At 45.5% G+C, this 19,679-nt stretch overlaps 1 protein-coding gene and 1 pseudogene across 2 annotated transcripts in view; both read right to left on the bottom strand.

Moving 5' to 3' along the window:
• Susd1 (sushi domain containing 1) overlaps positions 1-19,679 on the bottom strand; it is a 130,259-nt gene that overhangs the window by 50,505 nt on the left and 60,075 nt on the right. For both annotated transcript variants that reach the window (XM_029476668.2, XM_021160589.3), the window contains exons 7-9: positions 15,300-15,397; positions 14,037-14,223; positions 3,793-3,902 (exon numbers count right to left, since the gene is read on the bottom strand). In XM_029476668.2, the coding sequence (XP_029332528.1) occupies positions 3,793-3,902; positions 14,037-14,223; positions 15,300-15,397 (395 nt within the window). The remainder of the gene's footprint in view (positions 1-3,792; positions 3,903-14,036; positions 14,224-15,299; positions 15,398-19,679) is intronic.
• On the bottom strand, positions 2,485-3,066 carry LOC110292917 (zinc finger MYND domain-containing protein 19 pseudogene; annotated as a pseudogene).

The raw sequence follows: 19,679 nt of genomic DNA, 5'->3' as shown, positions 1-19,679 counted from the left end.
GAAAGAGACTGCACCGAAGCTACTGGGCAAAAATTCTTTCGGTTTTGTTTATCCTGAGGACTCCATAGAGAAGCCCCACTGTGCGGGGTACATAGAATTATGAGAACTATCCCAGGCTATGCTTTGAAAGTGCGATGTGATTTCTCTTGCACCTTCCTTCCCATCAGAGCTGGTCAAAGCTGATGAGTGGAGGCATCCCACATACTGCGGTGTGGGAAGCCACAAACGCCATTACAAGATGGCACTGGCTACCACTGGCCACCGCCCATGATTATGGGTAAACAACCAATGTGCGCATGTGCATAAGAGTTTTTTGCCGAGTCACTGCCTGGCCCAAGGCATATTAATGAGGTAATGGTAGCATAACCAATCAGGTATGGACACGTCACTCCTAGGCAGCGCCATTTCTAGGGTTTGGGGTCTTTTCGCCTCTGTAATTGAGCTCTCCCAATAAATGTGTGCAGAAGGATCCTATTGTGGCGTCGTTCTTGCTGGCGAGTCGGGCGCTCACACTGCAGGTCTGAATCACACCGCTCAAGCAACAGTGAGTCACAGAGGAAGCAAGTCACAGGGGAAGTGCAGGACAGATCCCAGGATACTATGATCAAACGTTATCAACCAGTACAGTTTATCTGGTGAAACTGAGTTTAATGAAGCTCACATCCTTGGCTCTCCACCTTCCACCATTACTTTCAATCACTGAAGGAACCATCCTCACAGATCATCCAAGACTGGATAACTGGCTCATAAGGTTCAACTCTCACCCAAGCCTTCCAATTCTCTTGGATAGTTTAGGCACCCTTAGAGAGAGATCAGCAAAACTTGAGTTCCTTACACTCAAGGCTATGAATGTCCTCCACTCGGTTCCAGCTGTCCAATGCCACAGTCGGGCTCCAGGGTCTAAAAAGCATTACCAGGGAAGCTGGGCACAAGATCTCATGGTACCCTGTTCTCCTGGACCACTCGCTGATAAAGGATAATGTATTCACCTGTGATATGAACAGTGTGTATATTCTTACATGCAGACAGCTTTTGAGTGCTCACTTTTCTCCAGTGGTCATAACTATATCCCATGTATTACATAAATGGCTCCTTAACATATTAAAAGTTCAGTTTATTTTTTCCATTTAACTCTTCAGTCATTTTAGGGTTTGTATGTGTATATAGATGCCTGAGGCTGGATGTCTTCTCACTGAACCCTGAGCTCACAGATTCAGCTAGCCTGGCTAGTCAGCAGCCAAAGGAATCCTCTTGACTTGGCACACAGCACGGTACCTGGCTCTTTAGGTGGGGATGGGGTCCAAACTCAGTGCCTCACACTTAGGGTGGCAAGTACATTACTAACTGAACCATCTTCCCAGCCCCAAGAATCATTGGTTTTCTTAACCAAGTGTTTGGCTAGCTTTAACAGAACTCCTTCAGTACTAATTTGAAAAAACATTTTAATCATAGAATAAACCATTTGGGTCCTTGAATGTGTCTCTTTTCTAGGGCTCTTTCTCACCGTCCAGCCCTGATCAGGATTTTCACTTCCTCTTTACCTCCCTGCTCCTCTTTGCCTTTCCATCAGCCACTGTTCCAACGACACGCCCACACCTCCCCTCTTCACCCCCACTTCAGCTAATCCCTACACGTTTTCTATGATACGATCGATATGGGGTTTGCTTCTTAAAAATTACACCTTGTTGGGGAGAAGTGGAGAGGTGGCTCAGCAGTTAAGAGCACTGGCTCTTGCAGAGGACCTGGGTTCGATTCCCAGCATGGATACGGTAACTCACAACCATCTGGAACGCCACACTCTACTCCTGGCCTCCATGAACATAAGGCACATACATACAAGGTGCACATACGAACATGCAGACAAAGCATGCACATTAAGGTAAAGGTAAGTATTTAAAAAATTATACTTAGAAGTAAATGTGCGACTGCACGCGAGCGTGCACACACACACCCATCCCATTATTTTTACATTTTTGTCAAAGATTCTTAGTATCTCATTAAAGTTGCTGTTTATTTGTAAATTGGTATTTGCTTGACTTGAAACTCTTGGGTCATAATATATGATATTCTTTTGCTAAATGTTTATGGAATAAATAACTGATTTTCACTTTATCACACTCAACCTGAGTTTCTCTCTCTCTCTCTCCTTTTTTTTTTTGAGGTCTACAACAAATAATTCTATTTGAAGTGCTAACCCTCCCCCCTCCAAAAAAAACTGTACATGAGTTTACAAACATATTAACATGTAAATAATGAGAAAGGTCCTAGGGAGCCTCCCCGTTGTCTCTGCTGGAGGTGGAAACTGGAGGGACACTGTCCCCCCACGGACTGCTTGTTGCTGTGAGGTCACATGACAGCTGCTCAGGATCCACTGCTGGCTTCTTGGGCACCTCTGGGTTCAACTGGCAGTCTGTCTTCCGCTGTGCTCATGACGAGCTGGAAACTTTGAACCTGCAGCAGTGGCATCTCTTCAGCCTGTCATCATCATCGTTCTGGCTCAAGCTCGTGCTGGAAGGGACACTTCCTCTCCCGACAGTGTTTCTTGTGGCCAGGCCAGTCCTGCTGGCACTGAGAGCCACAGTATCGAGCCACCAGGCAACCCCCACAGATGTTGAACTCTCGAAGCTGCTTTTCAATCACCAGACAAGGAGGAGAATGACACTCATAGTAGGTACAGGAATTTTCTTCCTCTTCCACCACATCCCCATTGGCATTATAGTACTGGGTCACATTCAAGACAGGGAATTGTTCTTCTATAGGGTCTGTGGGAAGCTGCTGGATTGCAAGCCAGTATAAGCTTTGTTTGCTGGAGGTCTCTTCAGCTTTGGGTCGACAGCCCCATGGTACCAGCTGCAGGTTGTCCAAGTGATTGTCCATACTCACAGCATTGAGATGTACCACCTGAAACCCGGGAGCCACACCTCCCCTGTTCCAGTCCCATAGCAGCTCGTGCAGAAGCCTGCCTGAGCCCCTTCCTCAGTTTTTGTCAAAGGCATATGCAAATATCTTAGCACCATTTCCATCAGCATCTACTTCCATTCGAGCCTCAAAGGAGTGGCTCTCCATGGCACTCCAGGTCAGGCTGGGACAGGGGTCAAGTCGCGGGCAGATGAGGCTGGGCCGGGCTCGGGCTACCGCCACCTCCTCTTGCCCGCCGGACCTGCCACGCGCCTCAGCCTGAGTTTCTAGGCACTAAAAATGACACCAAAGTAAATCCAGGTTCCTTCTTAAATTTGCTTTTGATTTGAGTTTGGGTAGGGAAGGAAACTAAAGCTAAATGAGCTTCTTAGAAATGTCCACCCAGTGTGTGCATCTGAAGGCAAACTAAGATAAATGTCGTAACATGTAAGTGTGCAACTGTAGGCAAGAAAACGATAGAAGTCATCAAGTTCACAGACCCTTCATCAGCTTAGTTTCTCCTTGCAACAGTGTAGCAGGCACCCATTCCTAGAAAGAGCAGTCACCAACAGTGCAGACAGTCGCCCTATTAGGAGTCTTTACATATTCTGGATCTTCCATTGCAGATAGACTGCATATATTGTCGAGCTGGGAGTTTACTAAAGATATTTTAACATAGGCTTGCTGCTAGGACACACCCAAGGGCATGGGTGCATGCTCTGCGAAGCAGAGTCACAGGTCACGAAAAAGATGTATTTAATAAGATTTCATTCAGGGGTTAAGAGCAAGAAAGAAGCTGAAGGAGCGAATAAGGCATGCCCAGAGAAGGGATGACTCACTCGTGTGTTTTGAATAACTAATTCTATAAGAGATAAGAATAAGGGGTCATCTTACTTGGTACATTTGTTCTGATCCAACTTGCCTAGAGTGCCTGCTCAACGTCAAACAAGTTTCATTAAATACTGAGATATTGAAAAGTCCATCATCTTCTAAGAGATCATCTTCTAGAAGACAAGAGAACATATAAAAAGGTCGCATCACCAAGCAGATAGCTCGTGGTTGACTGTAAGGGCAGCTGGGACATTGTCAAAGGCCGACAGGGTGTTTAACACAAAGAGCACACGCTTAGACTTGGTTTCACACACTTAAGTTCAAGCACTCGCTCTACAGTTTGTTTTTGTCTAAAAGTGTGTGTGTCCCTGAGTGTACAAGCATGTGTGTGTGCATGTGTGTCTGTGTGTCTGTGTATGCACATGTGTACGCGTGTGTCTATGTGTGAGCATCTATGTGTGTCCATGGGTGTATGTGCATGTGCGTCTGTGTGTGTGTCTGTATATGCACGTGTTTGTATGTGTGCCTCTCTCTCTCTCTCTCTCTTTCTCTCTCCCTCCCTCTCTCTCTCTCTCTCTCTCTCTCTCTCTCTCTCTCTCTCTCTCTCTCTCTCTCTCTCTCTGTTCTCAATTGCTCTCCACCTTATTCTTTGAGGCAGGGTCTCTCACTGAATCTGGAGTCCACTGATTCTGCTAGACTATTTGGGCAGCAAGCACCCAGGATCCTCCTGTCTCTGCCTCCCCAGTGCTAGGATTACAGGTGTGCACCACTATCGATCCTGGGAGTTTTCCAAGGCACCCTTGCTCCTGGTAGGTTTCCGTAGTTACAGGGATGGACCGCACCCTCATGTTTACTCAGTAAGCTCTTTACCAACTGAACTACAGTTTTTCATTTGTTTGGGGTTTTGTTTTTTAAGACTTCTTTATTTTCATTTTATGAGTGCGTTGTCTATGTACCATATGCCTGCCTGCTGCCCTTGGAGGCCAGACAAGAGCATCAGATCTGTGGAAACTAGAGTTACACATGGTTGTGAGCTGCCAGCTGAGTGAGTGAGTGCCAGGATTCAAACCCAAAGTCTGCAAGAGCCGCAAAGCTCCTAACCACGGAGTCTCTCCAGCACTGGTTTTGATTTCTGAGACAGGATTTCGCTTGGTAGCCCAGGCCTCCTTCAACTTGCTATGTAACCCGGGCTAGCCTTTCACTCATAATCCTCCTTCCTCAGCCTCTTGGGTCCTGGAATTATGAACATACGCCACTACACCCAGAAAAACTCCCGAGTTGTATAAACTTGGCCAATAAGGTTCAGAAGGGTGTCTTCTAAACCCGACTTTTCTCATTTGTGAAATCAACATATCCAGCTGACTTTCTTACATCATGGGCAGATGGGAGAACTGAGTGAGATATGGAAATGTTGCCATAAAGCTGTGACCTTTGTAGACAGTCAGCGTGACTTAGATGGGCCATAATAAAATGACCTGAAGCGTATCTGTGGACAGACACCTTGAGAATGAGGGAAGTGGTACATAAAACTCCATGGGTTAGGGCCTCAGGGCGGGTGCTTTCCAACAGAAAATGACTGGAAAATGGATGGTAAGGCTGGAGAGACCGTCTGCTGCTCTCAGAGCAGACAAGAGTTCCTCCAGCTGCTTAGAGCTCAGCTAAGGTAATTAACAACCGGGAGGCAGGCTTGTTCCGGCCACTGTATGGAAAAAGTCATCCCCCTGTTGGGGGAACATTCCTTCAGTCCTTTATTTTTTTAAATGCTGTCAAAAGAATAAGTTCAACAGGATGAATTAAAGAACCCCGCCCCCTCCAGTCTGGGGTAACAAAGCAATTTCTAAGGAAAAGCAAATGTCCTAACAAATAAACTTTTATCTTTTCTACCAATGAAAAAAGGTGGTTTGTTTGTTTTTCTTTCTCCCTCTCTCTCTCTCTCTCTCTCTCTCTCTCTCTCTCTCTCTTTCTTTCTTTTAAAGATTTATTTATTTATTTATTTATTTTGTGTAAGTACATCGTAGCTGTCTTCAGACATGCCAGAAGAGGAAGTCAGATCTCATTCAGGATGGTTGTGAGCCACCATGTGGTTGCTGGGATTTGAACTCAGGACCCTCTGAAGAGCAGTCGGTGCTCTTAATTGCTGAGCCATCTCTCCAGCCCTTGTTTTTCTTTCTATGATGTTGGTGATGGAACTCAACAAATTTACAAGTCCCAACCACTCTCCCCTCTGAGCTACATCCAAAGCCCCAAACAAAAGTTCAAACCTCTGTCAGGGAGTCTCTGTTTTACAATCATGTTTAATATGTAAGTCTCCCATACAAATCGGTGTCACCTAAGTATTCATGATAATGGAAAATTATTCCAGTAAAAATCAGGATTGCCCAAAGCATTTTCAATATTGCTAACGTATGCAGCAAAGGCAATTAGCTGAGAAACAATATCCCTGAGTATAACGGGAAAATGTGAAAATACATCGCTAAGAATTCGAAGGCCTGTCATTTCTCCTTTATCTTCACAGTGTTTAAAGTTTTCACAAGGATATGGGGGGCGGGGGTGGGGAGTGGCAGCAAGAGGATTTTGAGGAACGGCAAATATATCCATGTATGAAATGTACAGAAGAAACAGCACATAATGTCTATGACCGTACCGAGACAGAAGACAAGCAGAGCTGCTGTCTGCAAGTTCCCACTGGAGACAACTTTTGTGTGGTATAGCCATCACAGACTGAGTACAGAGGAAGGCAGTGCTGGGAACGAAGGCGTCTGGCTTCTACTTCCTGCACCCACTCCTGACAGAAGTGACTGAGAATAACTAGAAATGGGTCAAAATTTGCATCTGGGTTGGAAGGAAAGGTTGGTTGCCATACACAAGGCAGACACATGAGGACATCTACTTAGCACACTGTAAAAGCGACCAGGCTGTGGGGAGGCTCAGAGCAGCTATCCAGCCTGCCTTCCAAGCAAGGGAACACCGACTCCAAATTCAAAGGGAGGACTAGAGAACTTGAGCTGTGGAGGAAGCCAGGCATGAGAAGACAAGTCTGTAATGAACATCCCTGCGGAGGCACAGTCAGTCCCCAAATCTAACTGCACGTCAGAACCCCACAGACAGCACCTCTAAATGGTGTGTGGACATCTGTGGGGTGTGTTTCAAAGGTCATCCACCCATCTAAGTACTAGCCAGGCCCAGCCTTGCTGAGCTTTGGAGATCACCTGAGATCAGGCACACTCTGGGTGGTGTGACTTGGCAATTCTGAGAGGCAGCCAAGACAAAAGGTGTATCAGCCCCTATTGCTAGCACCCATAGTCATTCCTTAGCACTCTGGAGATCAGCAACAAGGAAGACAGTCTAAGTGAAGAGCTCAGGACCAGAGAGCTCCATGCAACAAATCCCTGGGTTGACAGGACAGCTTGACTGGGCTGCTTCAGTAGCCTGCCGAGCCACCAGGAAGCCAGGCACAGCAGAGCTGGCCCAAGGCCAACAGCTTCACAAGTCAACAGAACAAGGTTCTCAGAAACTAAGGGGAGGTGGGCTTCCCCACAGTTACTTCTCAAAGAAGGCCGGTCCACACAACCATGGTGAGTCCTTCCCTGGGAGGTCAGAGGTAAACACATGAATATTCCAATGAAGAGTGAGGCCAGAGGGTATGACATCCACCTTATGAGGAAGCACCAGTCTAGACAGTCTAGCTCAGAGCTCTGTTTCCCAGGCTAAGTCATCTAGAAGCCTATGACATAATCCTTTCACACTAAGGGAAGGAGAGGGAGGCGTGTATACAGGGACCAGGGGTTTTGTGTTGCTGTGTTTTTTTAAAAAAGCAATATGATAATAAGATTAAGCAGTTCAAAGTTTGTTACTTTCAATAATAATTTCTTCTTCTTCTTTTTTTTTTTCTTGGTTTTTCGAGACAGGGTTTTTCTGTGTATCCCTGGCTGTCCTGGAACTTACTCTGTAGACCAGGTAAAAATACACAAAATGAGATTCCCCACACAAAGAGCAGAAGAAAGTCCACAACAGAACTTACAGTACATTATAGACATGCACTCGCGCATATACACGCTTCCACATGCACAGACACACACATACAGAGACACACACAGATACACACACACAGACACACACACACACATTTACAGTAGGCATGGAACACATTCACAGAAGGCAGAGGGTAAAGGACATGAGAGAGAGCAGGGAGTTGGTTCCACCTAGGTGTATTGGGGGAAAAGAGTGAGGGTGGGATGGAAGAAGTAACAATCCGCGCAGGATGGAGATTTGATGAAGGAAATCATTCCTAACATGTGGACAGATCAAAATCCCCCAGGGCCCTAGGAAGACTGATCAAGTGCACAGTGCTTCCATCCCACACACGGAAGCTTCATGAGAGGGTCCCTTCACTGTTGACCTGCAACCAGGTCAGACACTGACGATGTCATCAGACAACACCGTGTGTATGAACAGATGACTAAAGCCATAGCTCCATTGCTGAAGGGAGCTCTTTTGGTATCCACACTGAAAATCAGCTTGCTTTATAGGATTAGAAATGGGGCAGGGGAGCTTGCAGCGTGGCTGGATGCTGGAGCCTAAGCCTAGCTTGTGAGAGACCCAAGGTTGACTGTCCAGTGCCTCCTCCCCCTTACCTTCCATTAAGGCATTAAATCCCAAAGACAATGCGATATGTTTACAGAATTCTTACATTCGAGGTTTAATCTCCACTCAAACCTTTACTCACAGGGAAGGCAACAAAAAACACTCTCAGATAATTGTGGGCTCAGAAAGGACCCCATTTCCACAGTGAGAAAAGATAGAAACCGTCTTCTAGACAGGGAGCAGAAATGTAAGGAGAAACAGAGAAGCGAGCTTAGAAAGACTGGCAGTTAACACTGCACTGACTAAAACCCACACACCTCAGGTTAAATGGTTGCAGAAAACATTGCTACAAGCATCAGGAAACAAAACTAAAGCGCCAGGCCGACCAGGTCAACAGCTTAAGGGAAGGAGCGTAAGAAATACATGGGTGGACAGCTCGGCCTTCCCTCCTCAGAAGCCAACACAGTGAGCCGGTAATCAGAGAGGCACACACCCAAATAGGTTCTTCTAAAGATTCGGGCAACTGTAGAAGAAAACCAAGATCTCTATTGTCTGACTCCCTGAAAACAGAAATCTGTGGAACCAATAAAAAGAAAGACACAGGAATGTGGCATAAAAAAAAGAAAGAAAGAAAATGCTGGAAAGGAATCAATCACCCAGGAAGCAGTAATGGAAGCCTGTTTGCTTATCCACTCAAATACCAGCCTTTCCCCAGGAAGTTTCTATGTGTTCTGACTTCCAGAGCTGTGACGGCAGCCTCATCCAGTCAGCTTGTGAGGATAGCTAACAACAGTGTGTTGTGCCAACACAAAAGCACAAAGAAATTGAGGAAGTCAGTACTGCACCCAAGAAGATAAAGTAAGGCAAATGACGTGGGGCAGACAGAGGGAGCCATTTGCTGTTAGTGAGAGAATCCATCCATGTGTCAGGAATATTGGAAACCCTAGCATCAAATCATGCAGGAGAAACCAATTAGCCTCGACAGAAGAAAAGGAGAAAAATGGACAGCTACACAACTCAAGTCTCTCCTGATCTAATAACGTGCAGTGAGACAGAGACCACTCTCATCTGAGCATCTGCTGCACTGAAGACAGCCCGACCAAGCAGTAAAGTCCACAAGGTGCCAATAAGTCCTCAAAGTATGTTAAAACGGAATAAGACCAGAAGTAATTAACATTAAAGTGTAATTATTAAAAAGAAAAGGCTGAACAGATAATCCAGCTGCTAAGAGTCCTTGCCGCTCTTCTAAGGGATCTACATCAGATGCCGCACAGCCTTCTGTAACTCCAACTCCAGAGGATCCAACGTACAAAATAAAAGCAGATAAACCTTTCTTTTAAGGCTGGAGGTGGAGCAAGGTGATTAGAGGAAGAAACAGGAGATGAGAAACAAATAAACCCCAAACAAACTATGGATGAAGTGTCATAAGAAAACGGGTGACTACATATACTAATTTAATTATGCATGCATGAATTGTGGTGGTTTAAATGAAAATGGCCCCCAGAGACTCTTAGGGAGTGGTATTATTGGAGGTGTGGCCTTGTGGAAGGAATTGTGACTCTGGTGAAGGGAGGAGGGTGAAGGAAGAAGGGTGAAGAGAGGAGGGGGAAGGGAGGAGGGGGAAGGGAGGAGGGAGAAGGGAGGAGGGGGAAGGGAGGAGGGAGAAGGGAGGAGGGGGAAGGGAACAAATGCTTTGAGGTTTCAGAAGTCCAAGCCAGGCTCAGTGGCTCACTCTCTCTACCTGCTGCTTCCTGGAGACCTGAATGTAGAACTCAGCATCCTCTCCAGCACCATGTCTGCCTGTGTGCGGCCATGATGATAATGGACTAAACCTCTGAGCTGTAAGCAAGTCCCAGATAAGTATTCTCCTTTAGAAGAGTTGCCAAGGTCTTGATGTCTCTTCACAGTAGTAAAACCCTAACTAAGACATGTATGTATACCTGCATATCTATCACGCTAATTGGGTGATGTGATACAGTTCTAATTAATTCTTAAACGGGGAAATCAGCACAGCAATTGTACAATTGACGAAAGGGAGAACAAAGAGAACATGTATTAGCACATTTTAAAATAACTATTTAAGCCCAAAGAAAATCAGCATAGCAATTAAGTCACACCTTAAGAGCAAAGAAGAAGAGAGAAATTGACAGCATCTCTGAAACTCTGTCAAAACTTAAATCTGCAAGGGAGAGGGAAGCCTCCAGGACTTCTATTATTACACAGAAAAATGTGAGAATGTGTTGAATTTTTCACACAGTTACAAAACTGTAAAGTGTTCTGGGTATGGTGACACATCTACGATCCCATCACTAGTGAGGTGGAGGCAGGAGGATCAGTTCAAGGCTAGCATCAGCTACATAGTAAGTCTGAAGATAGCCTGGGCTACATTAGACCATGTCTCAAACACACACACACACACACATACACACACACCCATTTACAAATGTATCAATAAAATCAACTCAAGAAAAGTGTGGAAAGGAAATAATAAAAATTAAATGGATTTAACTAGGAAGAAAAAGGAAAATACAGTTTAGAAAGCAAGAGATCATTCTCTGGAAAAGAGAATAAACAGACACCCGGGGTTGGTGGTTAAGGGGAGCAGTACCTGCCTTCATCCCAGCAGGAGGGTCTCAGCCAGTTTAAGGCCAGCCTTGTCTATGTAATGAGTTCCTAGGGCTACCTAGTGCTCAGTCTCAAACACAACAGAAAGATGGGACATAGAGGAACGGTCAGGATCAGCCTTCAGCCCTCACACACACACACACACACACACACATGACAAGCAGGCAGGCACTCCACCCTTAACCCCCATACACATTAAAGAAATTCTAGAAAACATGGGCTGACAAAAGTCATGGAAGAAACTGACAAAAGGTGTCAACAAACCAACTTCCTAAAAGGGCGAAACTTAATGATTCTATGAGCAAATCTGCATTCCAGAATGATGCAGACTTTCCCAGAGCAGTCACAACTCTGTGTGTGTGTGTGTGTGTGTGTGTGTGTGTGTGTGTGTGTGTGTGTAAAATGTCTGTATAGTGTATGGTCTGACTGGAGCCAAGGTCGAACATATTCTGCTTTCAGCCAGTGTGACTCCATATAAACCCCAGTCCTCACTAGGCTAACTTGCAAACGTAACCTGTTTCCATTTAAACTGCCAACACAACAGAGAGGTGCAGACATGACACCCAGCCTCAGTTATGCCTCATGCTCCTTATGCATTAGCCTCATTTTAGTTTGGATCCCAAACTCCAAAATCTGGAAAATATTAATAAACAGCATCAATGAACACGAACCCACTCATAAAAAATTCTTCAAAGACAAATTTGATTCAGAGGCTTACAAGACCTTAATGCAGACTGCTGCCTTCATTGTATCTTGAACATAAATTTTCCTTAAATCCAACGTCCTTTCCTGCACCTTCCACACCACGGCTCTCTCAGAGCCAAGACACATATCCAGGCTGTCTGATTCCAAAGATCACATTTTTTTCCTGGTGGAACAGGCACTTGAGAGGTAGTCAGATACATGTAAGAACACTGTCTTTCTGACTCAGCAGCAGATGTGTTTGAAGGCCTTTAATGACCTCTTCAAGAGGCGGGCTTATCCCTGGAAGTCCACAGGAGGTCATCCACTACAGTTTCCTTAGTTACAGAGCAATTTCTTATTTTTTTCCGCCTCACATTATATATCTAAAGTAAAATAAGTTTTATTCATTAAAAAGTCCTAAGAGGCCTAACGTCATAGTGGCCTTATACTACTCAGTAGGAAAACTGTCTTATTATTTCTGTCTGATGGTAGGTTGTCATCTCCTGCATGGTGACAGCAATATCTAAGATAGCTTTTCTTTTTCTTTTTCTTTTTCTTTTTTTTTTTTTTCAGTTTTTCGAGACAGGGTTTCTCTGTATAGCCCTGGCTGTCCTGGAACTCACTTTGTAGACCAGGCTGGCCTCGAACTCAGAAATCCGCCTGCCTCTGCCTCCCAAGTGCTGGGATTAAAGGCGTGTGCCACCACTGCCCGGCTTCTTTTTTCTTTTCTTTTTTTCTTTTCTTTTCTTTTTGTTTCTTTTCTTTTCTTTTCTTTCCTCTTCTCTTTCTTTCTTTTTTTTTTAAGATTTATTTATTTATTTTATGTATATGAGTACACAATAGCTGTCTTCAGACACACCAGAAAAGGGCATCAGATCCCATTACAGATGGTTGTGAGCCACCATGTGGTTGCTGGGAATTGAACTCAGGACCTCTGGAAGAACAGTCAGTGCTCTTAACTGCTGAGCCATCTCTCCAGTCCCCTGAGGTGGCTTTTCTTAATGGAGCATCAAACAACTAGTTACAAATAATAAACGTCACCACTGCCACTCAAAGTTTACCTTTAAAGTATTATTAAATATAAATCCTCTTTTAAATTTTTTTGTTTTTGTCTTTAGTGTGTATGGGTGTGCATGCACGTGTATGACAGTGACCGTAGAGGTCACAAAAGGACATGGGCTTCCCCAGAACTGGGGTTACAGTGTTGTGAGCTGCCACGTGGGTACTGTGGACGGACCCTCTGCAAGCAGAGTAAGTAGTGTCTACCGAGCTGACTCTCTGGTCCTGAAGTCTCTGCAAAACAGAACCCATGCGAGCTGTGGAGGCAGCATAGTTGGCAAAGTGCTTGCTGCATGAGGTTCACACAACTCACTCTGATTGTGGAGTATTTTTTAAATCCCATAAATTATATGCAGTGATCTATCCCTACTTTTCGCATACAAGCCTGTTTTTGTACATGCATGTGTTTATATGTGTGTGTGGTTGCGTGTGTCTAGGGTGCATGTGTGTGCAGATGAGCCAGAGGTCAACTCTGGTGTCCTGAATTATTTATGTTTAACAAAAGGTCTCTCACTGAGCCTGGAACTCACTGGCTGGCCAGCAAGCCCCAGGCATCCTCCTGTCTACCAGTGCTGAGATTTCAGATACATGACTATTCAGGGCTTTGAACACAGGTGCTAGGCATCCAAACTCAGGTCTTTATGCTACGTGCCCAGCACTTTACTAACTGAGCTGAGCCATCATCCCAGCCCCTATTCCTCTTTCTTTTTTTTTTTCTTTTAGACAGGGTTTCACTAAGCAGCCCTGACTGGCCTGGAACTTTCTTTATAGATGAGGCTGCCCTTGAACTCACAGAAACCTACTTGACTACAGAGTGCGAGGATTAAAGGCATGCATCACCACATCTGGCTCCTGCTCCTACTTCTTAATGCTCCTCTGGGTCCACTCCCCCATTCAACCAATATGGACCCCTCTGCACCCTCCGGCTGCCTCCTGCTCCCACGTAACCACTGTTAACCGATTGAGCAGCCAGACCATCATAGTAAATAAGAAACCAACCCTTCAGCTTCTCTGTTCCTCCTCTTTCTCAAGCAAAGGAAAGAAAGGCCTGTTGGGCTTCTTAGCAAATATAAGCTGTGAGATCCTCTACTCTCTTGTAGACCTGGAAGACATCATCATCTAATGTCCCTTCTGCTACCACCACTTGTCCCCAAGAACTCAGCTGAGAAACCGTTGCCAGCGCCATTCAGCTGGACCTCAACAGAATAAGAATTTTTCCTATTACGCCTGCTCTGGCTCTACCCACGGATAGCTTCATTCCTCTGCCCACACCGACAGAAGTCCCCTCCCCTCTTGGTTCTCCACATCTGTGCTCAGGATTCCCCAGGAGGAAATGCCTCTTTCCCTTTACCTACCAGGGGTCTGGAAGCCAAGGATGGCGGGCACAGAGCGCCTGGGAGGGGCTGCAGAAATGCTTATAGTGTAATTGGTTCCTTGTTGGAGGTGCAGGCACACTTCTGGGGTCCTGCGGTCTGTGGTCACATTGACTGTCTCCTCATAAACTGATTCCGCAGCATCTGGCTGCTGTCTTTCAACGTGTATCTTTAGAAGAGGAAAGACAAGAGAATCCACCATGACTCCAGTCAGAACAACGGAGGCTTCACGGTGCTGAGCGCTGAGCGCTGTTTCTCTGAGGGTCCCATCTTGGATACTATGTAACCACGGAGGTGAATAACCACGGAGGAGAGAGGGCCTGCTCTGCCATCAGGTACCTGAGGACCAGGCCTAGCCCAGGAACATAAGCTGAGACAGAAGTGAGAATTCATGGCTCTTCTGACCACAAAAGATCAACAATAAAAGGAAGTTCTCCTGCCAAATCAGCACGTGCGTCCAGCCTTCTCTGGGGCAGGAAAGCACAAGTGCTTGGAAACGAGCAATAAAGAGAATGGCAAACAGAAATGCCAGTCCCGCAATCATACCTGGTCAGATGGCATACATGCTAGATGTGAAAAATGCGTATAGCTCAAAAATCCCACCCATTTCTTTAAACAGGGCAATAGAGCCAGAAAACAATTAGACTGACTAAGAACCTTCATAGTTCTCATTGAAACCGTATGGCTGGAAGACAGCAGCACTAAACAGTGTGGTTTAGTTGGTGTTTTCCTAGTTAGAGAAGCATCATTGGTTTGCCCTCCACCATGGTCACCTGCGTGATAACAGTGTTCACGGCCTGCTAGCGAAAACAATTCTTTTCTAAATGAATGGAGGTTGAGAGCATCTTCTAACCTTGTCTTGGCCTTTGTGTTGGCTCTAACTGAAACGCTGATGTGTGCTTTCAAGAATCTCTGTTTAAGAAGATGTGCCAAGGAACGGAGTTCACCTAGACTTGCATATTCAAGCGAGAGCCTACACCAGCTTATACCAAGTAATTAACTGTGTGCTGTTTCATGAGTTACACTATCTGTAGCTTGTTACTATACATTTGCAAACAAATATGGTTTCACTTTGTGTGACTGAAGGAAGGAAGAGGAGCCAGCAGAAGGAAAGGAAGGAGATGGTGGGTGGTGGGGAAGGAGGAGGGAAAATGGGGGAGGGGAAGTGAAGCGCCTATAGGCAAGTTCTTTTGGCTCACATTTCCATTTCTGCATCTGCAAGGTCAAGCACCTCCCTTTACTTACCAAGTACACGATCCTGGCATTCACTCTCTCTGGACTTATTTGCCATCTCACACAGGTATCATTAAACACCGACACATCATGAATTTCTATCATTATTTCTAGAATAGAAAAATAGATAAATAAAAGAATTGACACATGAACCTCAACCATGGGCTTAGGGGAGCTCCTGGTGGACTCGGCGCCTCTGTCCAGCTGGTATCTCGGCTGCTCACCAGTCACGCGCTGGTTAAGATGCTGAATTGAGCAATTCAAGCAATCCCAGATGGTTCATCATGAATGAGCCTGGCCCATTGCCTGACCAGGCAAAAAAGGAAAAGATTCCTGCCTGCGGGTGGGGAAGGGCTCCAACTGTGATTAGCCTGATGAGCCACTGGATGCCACTGCTGTTCCACTCGGAGGCTGCAGCGAGGCCCAGAAATGAGCTCTGACTGGAAGCTTCCTTAAAGCATACAGGGGAGAGATACTGCTCCTTGCTCATCTCAGCTTGGGTGGTAGGCATTCACTCAGGTGACTGCTGAATCCCAAGGGGGAAGTGGCATGTGTTACCATGAAGCTTGGGGTGAAGAAGTAAGTTCTCCACAGAGTTCCTGGTCACCCTCGGTCTCCTCTAGCAGAAGCCATGGGATCCTGATCTGGTGAGAAGCCAGATTTCTCTCACTTGTGCTGGTTCTAAAAACCCTGCACTTCAGTGATGAATCTGGCAGTGTGGGAAAACACTCGACTCCCTTAAGTAACATAGTTTCCAAGGGGCGCTGCTATCCAACTACTTAAAGTTGTTCAGCATGGCATGGGGGAAGCCTACCTTTTCACTTTTTTTTTTTTTTTTGGTTTTTCGAGACAGGGTTTCTCTGTATAGCCCTGGCTGTCCTGGAACTCACTTCTTAAAATCACATTTCTGACAGATAACTATAGCTATTTCTATTTGCAAATGACATGATCTTAGATGCAGACACCCCTAAAGAATTCAAACCCTAAAAAACAAACAAACAAACCCACCAACCTATGAAGGCTAGGAAAGGAGTTCGGGAATGATGCAGGACATAAGGTAAATATGCATTTCTGTACACTAGGAACAGATGATTAAAGGATAATAAAGCAACTTTCTTTTACCATAACATCAAAAAGGAGGGAAAAAATAACAACAACAAAAAAAAACCATTTTAAGTTAGGCATTGCTCTATCATTCCTGGAGACAAGAATTGCCATTCCACCCAAAAAGAATATTCCATGGGCTGGAGAGATGGCTCAGCGGTTAAGAGCACTGACTGCTCTGCCTGAGGTCCTGAGTTCAATTCCCAGTAACCACATGGTGGCTCACAACCATCTGTAATGGGATCTGGTGCTCTCTTCTGGAGTGTCTGAAGACAGTTACAATGTACCTACATATAATAATAAATAAATCTTTAAAAAAAAAAAAGAATATTCCATGACCCCATTTGAGCTTTCCTGCGGAGCCAGACACTTCCCAGGTTCTTAAGTCTAATGTATGCCAGCCCTGCATACACTTTGGCAACGTGACTGTTTCTTGCCTCCTGCTCTGGGGTTTCCTTGCTTTGGCTCACGCACTCCAGCACAGGCAGCTTGGAAGGGGAGAGGAGTTAAATCCCCTGGGGATCGGCACTAGTGAACCAGCTATTGCCCTTTCTGTCCCTGGAGGCACTGTCATAAGTGACTGAGTTTCCACAGCCTTTCAGAAAGTTGTATCCGCAGTGGAGCAGTGCCCCATACCCAGGGGAGATCCAGAGGCTGCCACACACCCCCTGCTCAGGGAGACCAGGATGCTGCAGTGCCCTCTACCCAGGGAGACCCGGATGCTGCAGCGCCCCGCACACCCCCCCCCCAGAGTCCAGGATGTTGTAGCATCCTCATACCCGTTCTTTCTTTCCCTAAGTTAGTCCTGTTGGTCCCCAATCCTGCTTCCTGAGTCTTTACTCCCCACTAATGTAATAATACGCACTTCTGGTTCTGTTTGGGGAAAAACTAACTCAAGAACGCCATCAAGATAAGTGAGAAGAGGCTTACCACACAGGCACAAGGAGTTGTGTCTGAGCCTCAAACCCGATGTTCATTTGTTTCCTGTTCACTTATTTATTTACTGTAATCAGCTTGATGGGCCACTAGATACCACTGGAATCTACTCCGGGATGCTGGAGCGAGGCCCAGAACTGGGCTTAGCATTATATGCTTACACTAGGAAGGTGGAGACTGATGGATAGCCTGTCCCATCTAGTGGGTGAGATCAGAGTAGTGAGAGATCTCATTTCAAAAGCCCAAGTTTGGTTCCCAGCACCCACACCCACATCAAACAGTTCACAACCACCTATAAGATCAGTTCCAGGGGATTTGACACAGGCACCTGTAGTCACTGCACACACCCACACAGACACATCATTGAAAATAATAAAACTTTTTAAAGTTAAAAAACAAAACAGATGGCTCCTGTGGAACAATACCCAAGGTTGACCTCTGGCTTACACACACACACACACACACACACACACACAGGGGGAGGGTGGAGAAATGAGAATGATAACTCAATAATTCTTTACCTCAGGAAATGATACTCCAGTGATACTCCTCTTATTGGCTAAGAACAGATTTAGCCACCACGAGGAACAAGGAACCTGGGCCGGAAACACCCGTAGGTTAACATAATTCTCTTGTACAGAACCAAGGTCAACTTTGGGTTCACCTGGACCACTGAAATGGTCCTATGCCTGCATCGCACCACACTTGTTTTTTGAGTAAATCCAAGTCATATATTAGTAACGGAAAATAAATTGAGGCTGAGAAGAAAACACAAATTTCTACAGAGACATCAGAGCATCAGCTATGAAGCCTAAAAAAATTCATAGGTTTCTACATCAATATTCCTCTTCAGAACGTAATAAAGTGGTTTTAAAAAAAAAAAGAATACAGTTGTCAGCAGGAAAAAGCAAAAACAAACAAACCCCAGACAAACAAACAAATAAACAAACAAAGTAATGGCCTTGTTCTTTCGTCTCCTTGGTTAGCAAGGGTGATGTTGATTCCAGTCAGTCCATCACTGGATAAACTTCAAGTATAACTGGCCACATCTGTGGCTGCCCATTAAAGTCCAGGACTTTTAACATCCCTGCTCCCTCAATCAGCCTTCTGATGGTAACTCAGCAGCTGGTGCAGAGGAAGCAGAGGTATCTCCCCCTTCATCTTCTCCCTCAATTGCCAATAAAGCAAACAGCCTTCCTATTCGGGGTGCCTGTGTCATCCAAGTGGAGATTAGAAAAGGGTTTCCTTTCTTGTTCTTCCTTTCTGCTCGTTCACTATGACAACTGTAAATGACATCTCAAAGATGCCATCTGCCTGTAGCCTGTGCCATGTTCTGCACAGATGGGACCCAGATCTGATTATAGCGATGCCAGATATTCCATCCCAAAGAGAAGCCTACTCAAGCTGGCTGATGTCTTCCCCCATCAAGTTCTACAAACAGATTGAAAAGACTTTTTTTTTTTTACAAAAATTCCAGGTGTCAAATGCCTGCATTAATGCTGCCCTTTGAAAATACAACACTTGGCAAAATGTACGCTAATTCTAACTATGCCAGTAATTGAAAAACACATAGGGACTGACAAAATAGTTCAGTGGATAAAGGCACTGGCCAGCAAGACAACGACCTGAGTTCGATCCCCAAAACCCTGAGGAGGAAACATACTTTCATAAATTGGATTCTGACCTCTACATGTGCACAGTGGCATACATGTGCCTACACATACACACAACCAAGTAGACAAATGCCATAAAAATTGAAAACAAGGAACAAAGAAAAAAAACATACGAAAGTCTTTTTCGGACTGCTGTCCTCTTCCATTTACTGCCCATGATTTACAGAATTGTTACCGGATGGCAAGCATCCACCTGTGCCAAACACTGGACTGTGAAGATGATTAGACCATCAGTTCTTCCTTCAAGGAGCACTTTGCCTAATAGAAGGAGCAGTCACTGCCGCAGGCAACAGAGAGCTCAATAGCATCATCGCAGGCTCCACACAAATACAGAAGGGCACAAAGTAGGAAGGCCTGGAGGACCTGGGAAACTGAGTTTCATAGTGGACACTGCCTTGGGGCATAAGTGGCTGTAGAGTAGAGGGCAGAGAGAACAGCGAGTCTGAACATCAAGGCCTGCGAGGCGGGGAAGAGGAGTGAGGGAGAAATGTCAGCTAGGTACAGAAGCAGGCTGCAGAGGAAGCACAGGCTGCACCCGGGGAAGGGCTTGCCTGCTAGACAGAGGACAGACACCCCTCCTCCGAGCAGAGGCAAGCTGCAGGGTAATGAGGGGGACAGTTTTCCATCTGAAAGGAAGCACCAGGGTACAGAAGAACCGGAGGTCATAAAATAGAATCTA

Source organism: Mus caroli, unplaced genomic scaffold (assembly GCF_978045245.1).
Source record: "Mus caroli unplaced genomic scaffold, Mus_caroli_1 scaffold_6, whole genome shotgun sequence".
Classification (NCBI taxonomy): Eukaryota; Metazoa; Chordata; class Mammalia; order Rodentia; family Muridae; genus Mus; species Mus caroli.
The sequence above is the reverse complement of the archived record's forward strand: the minus strand, read 5'-3'. Positions and strand labels throughout refer to the sequence as shown.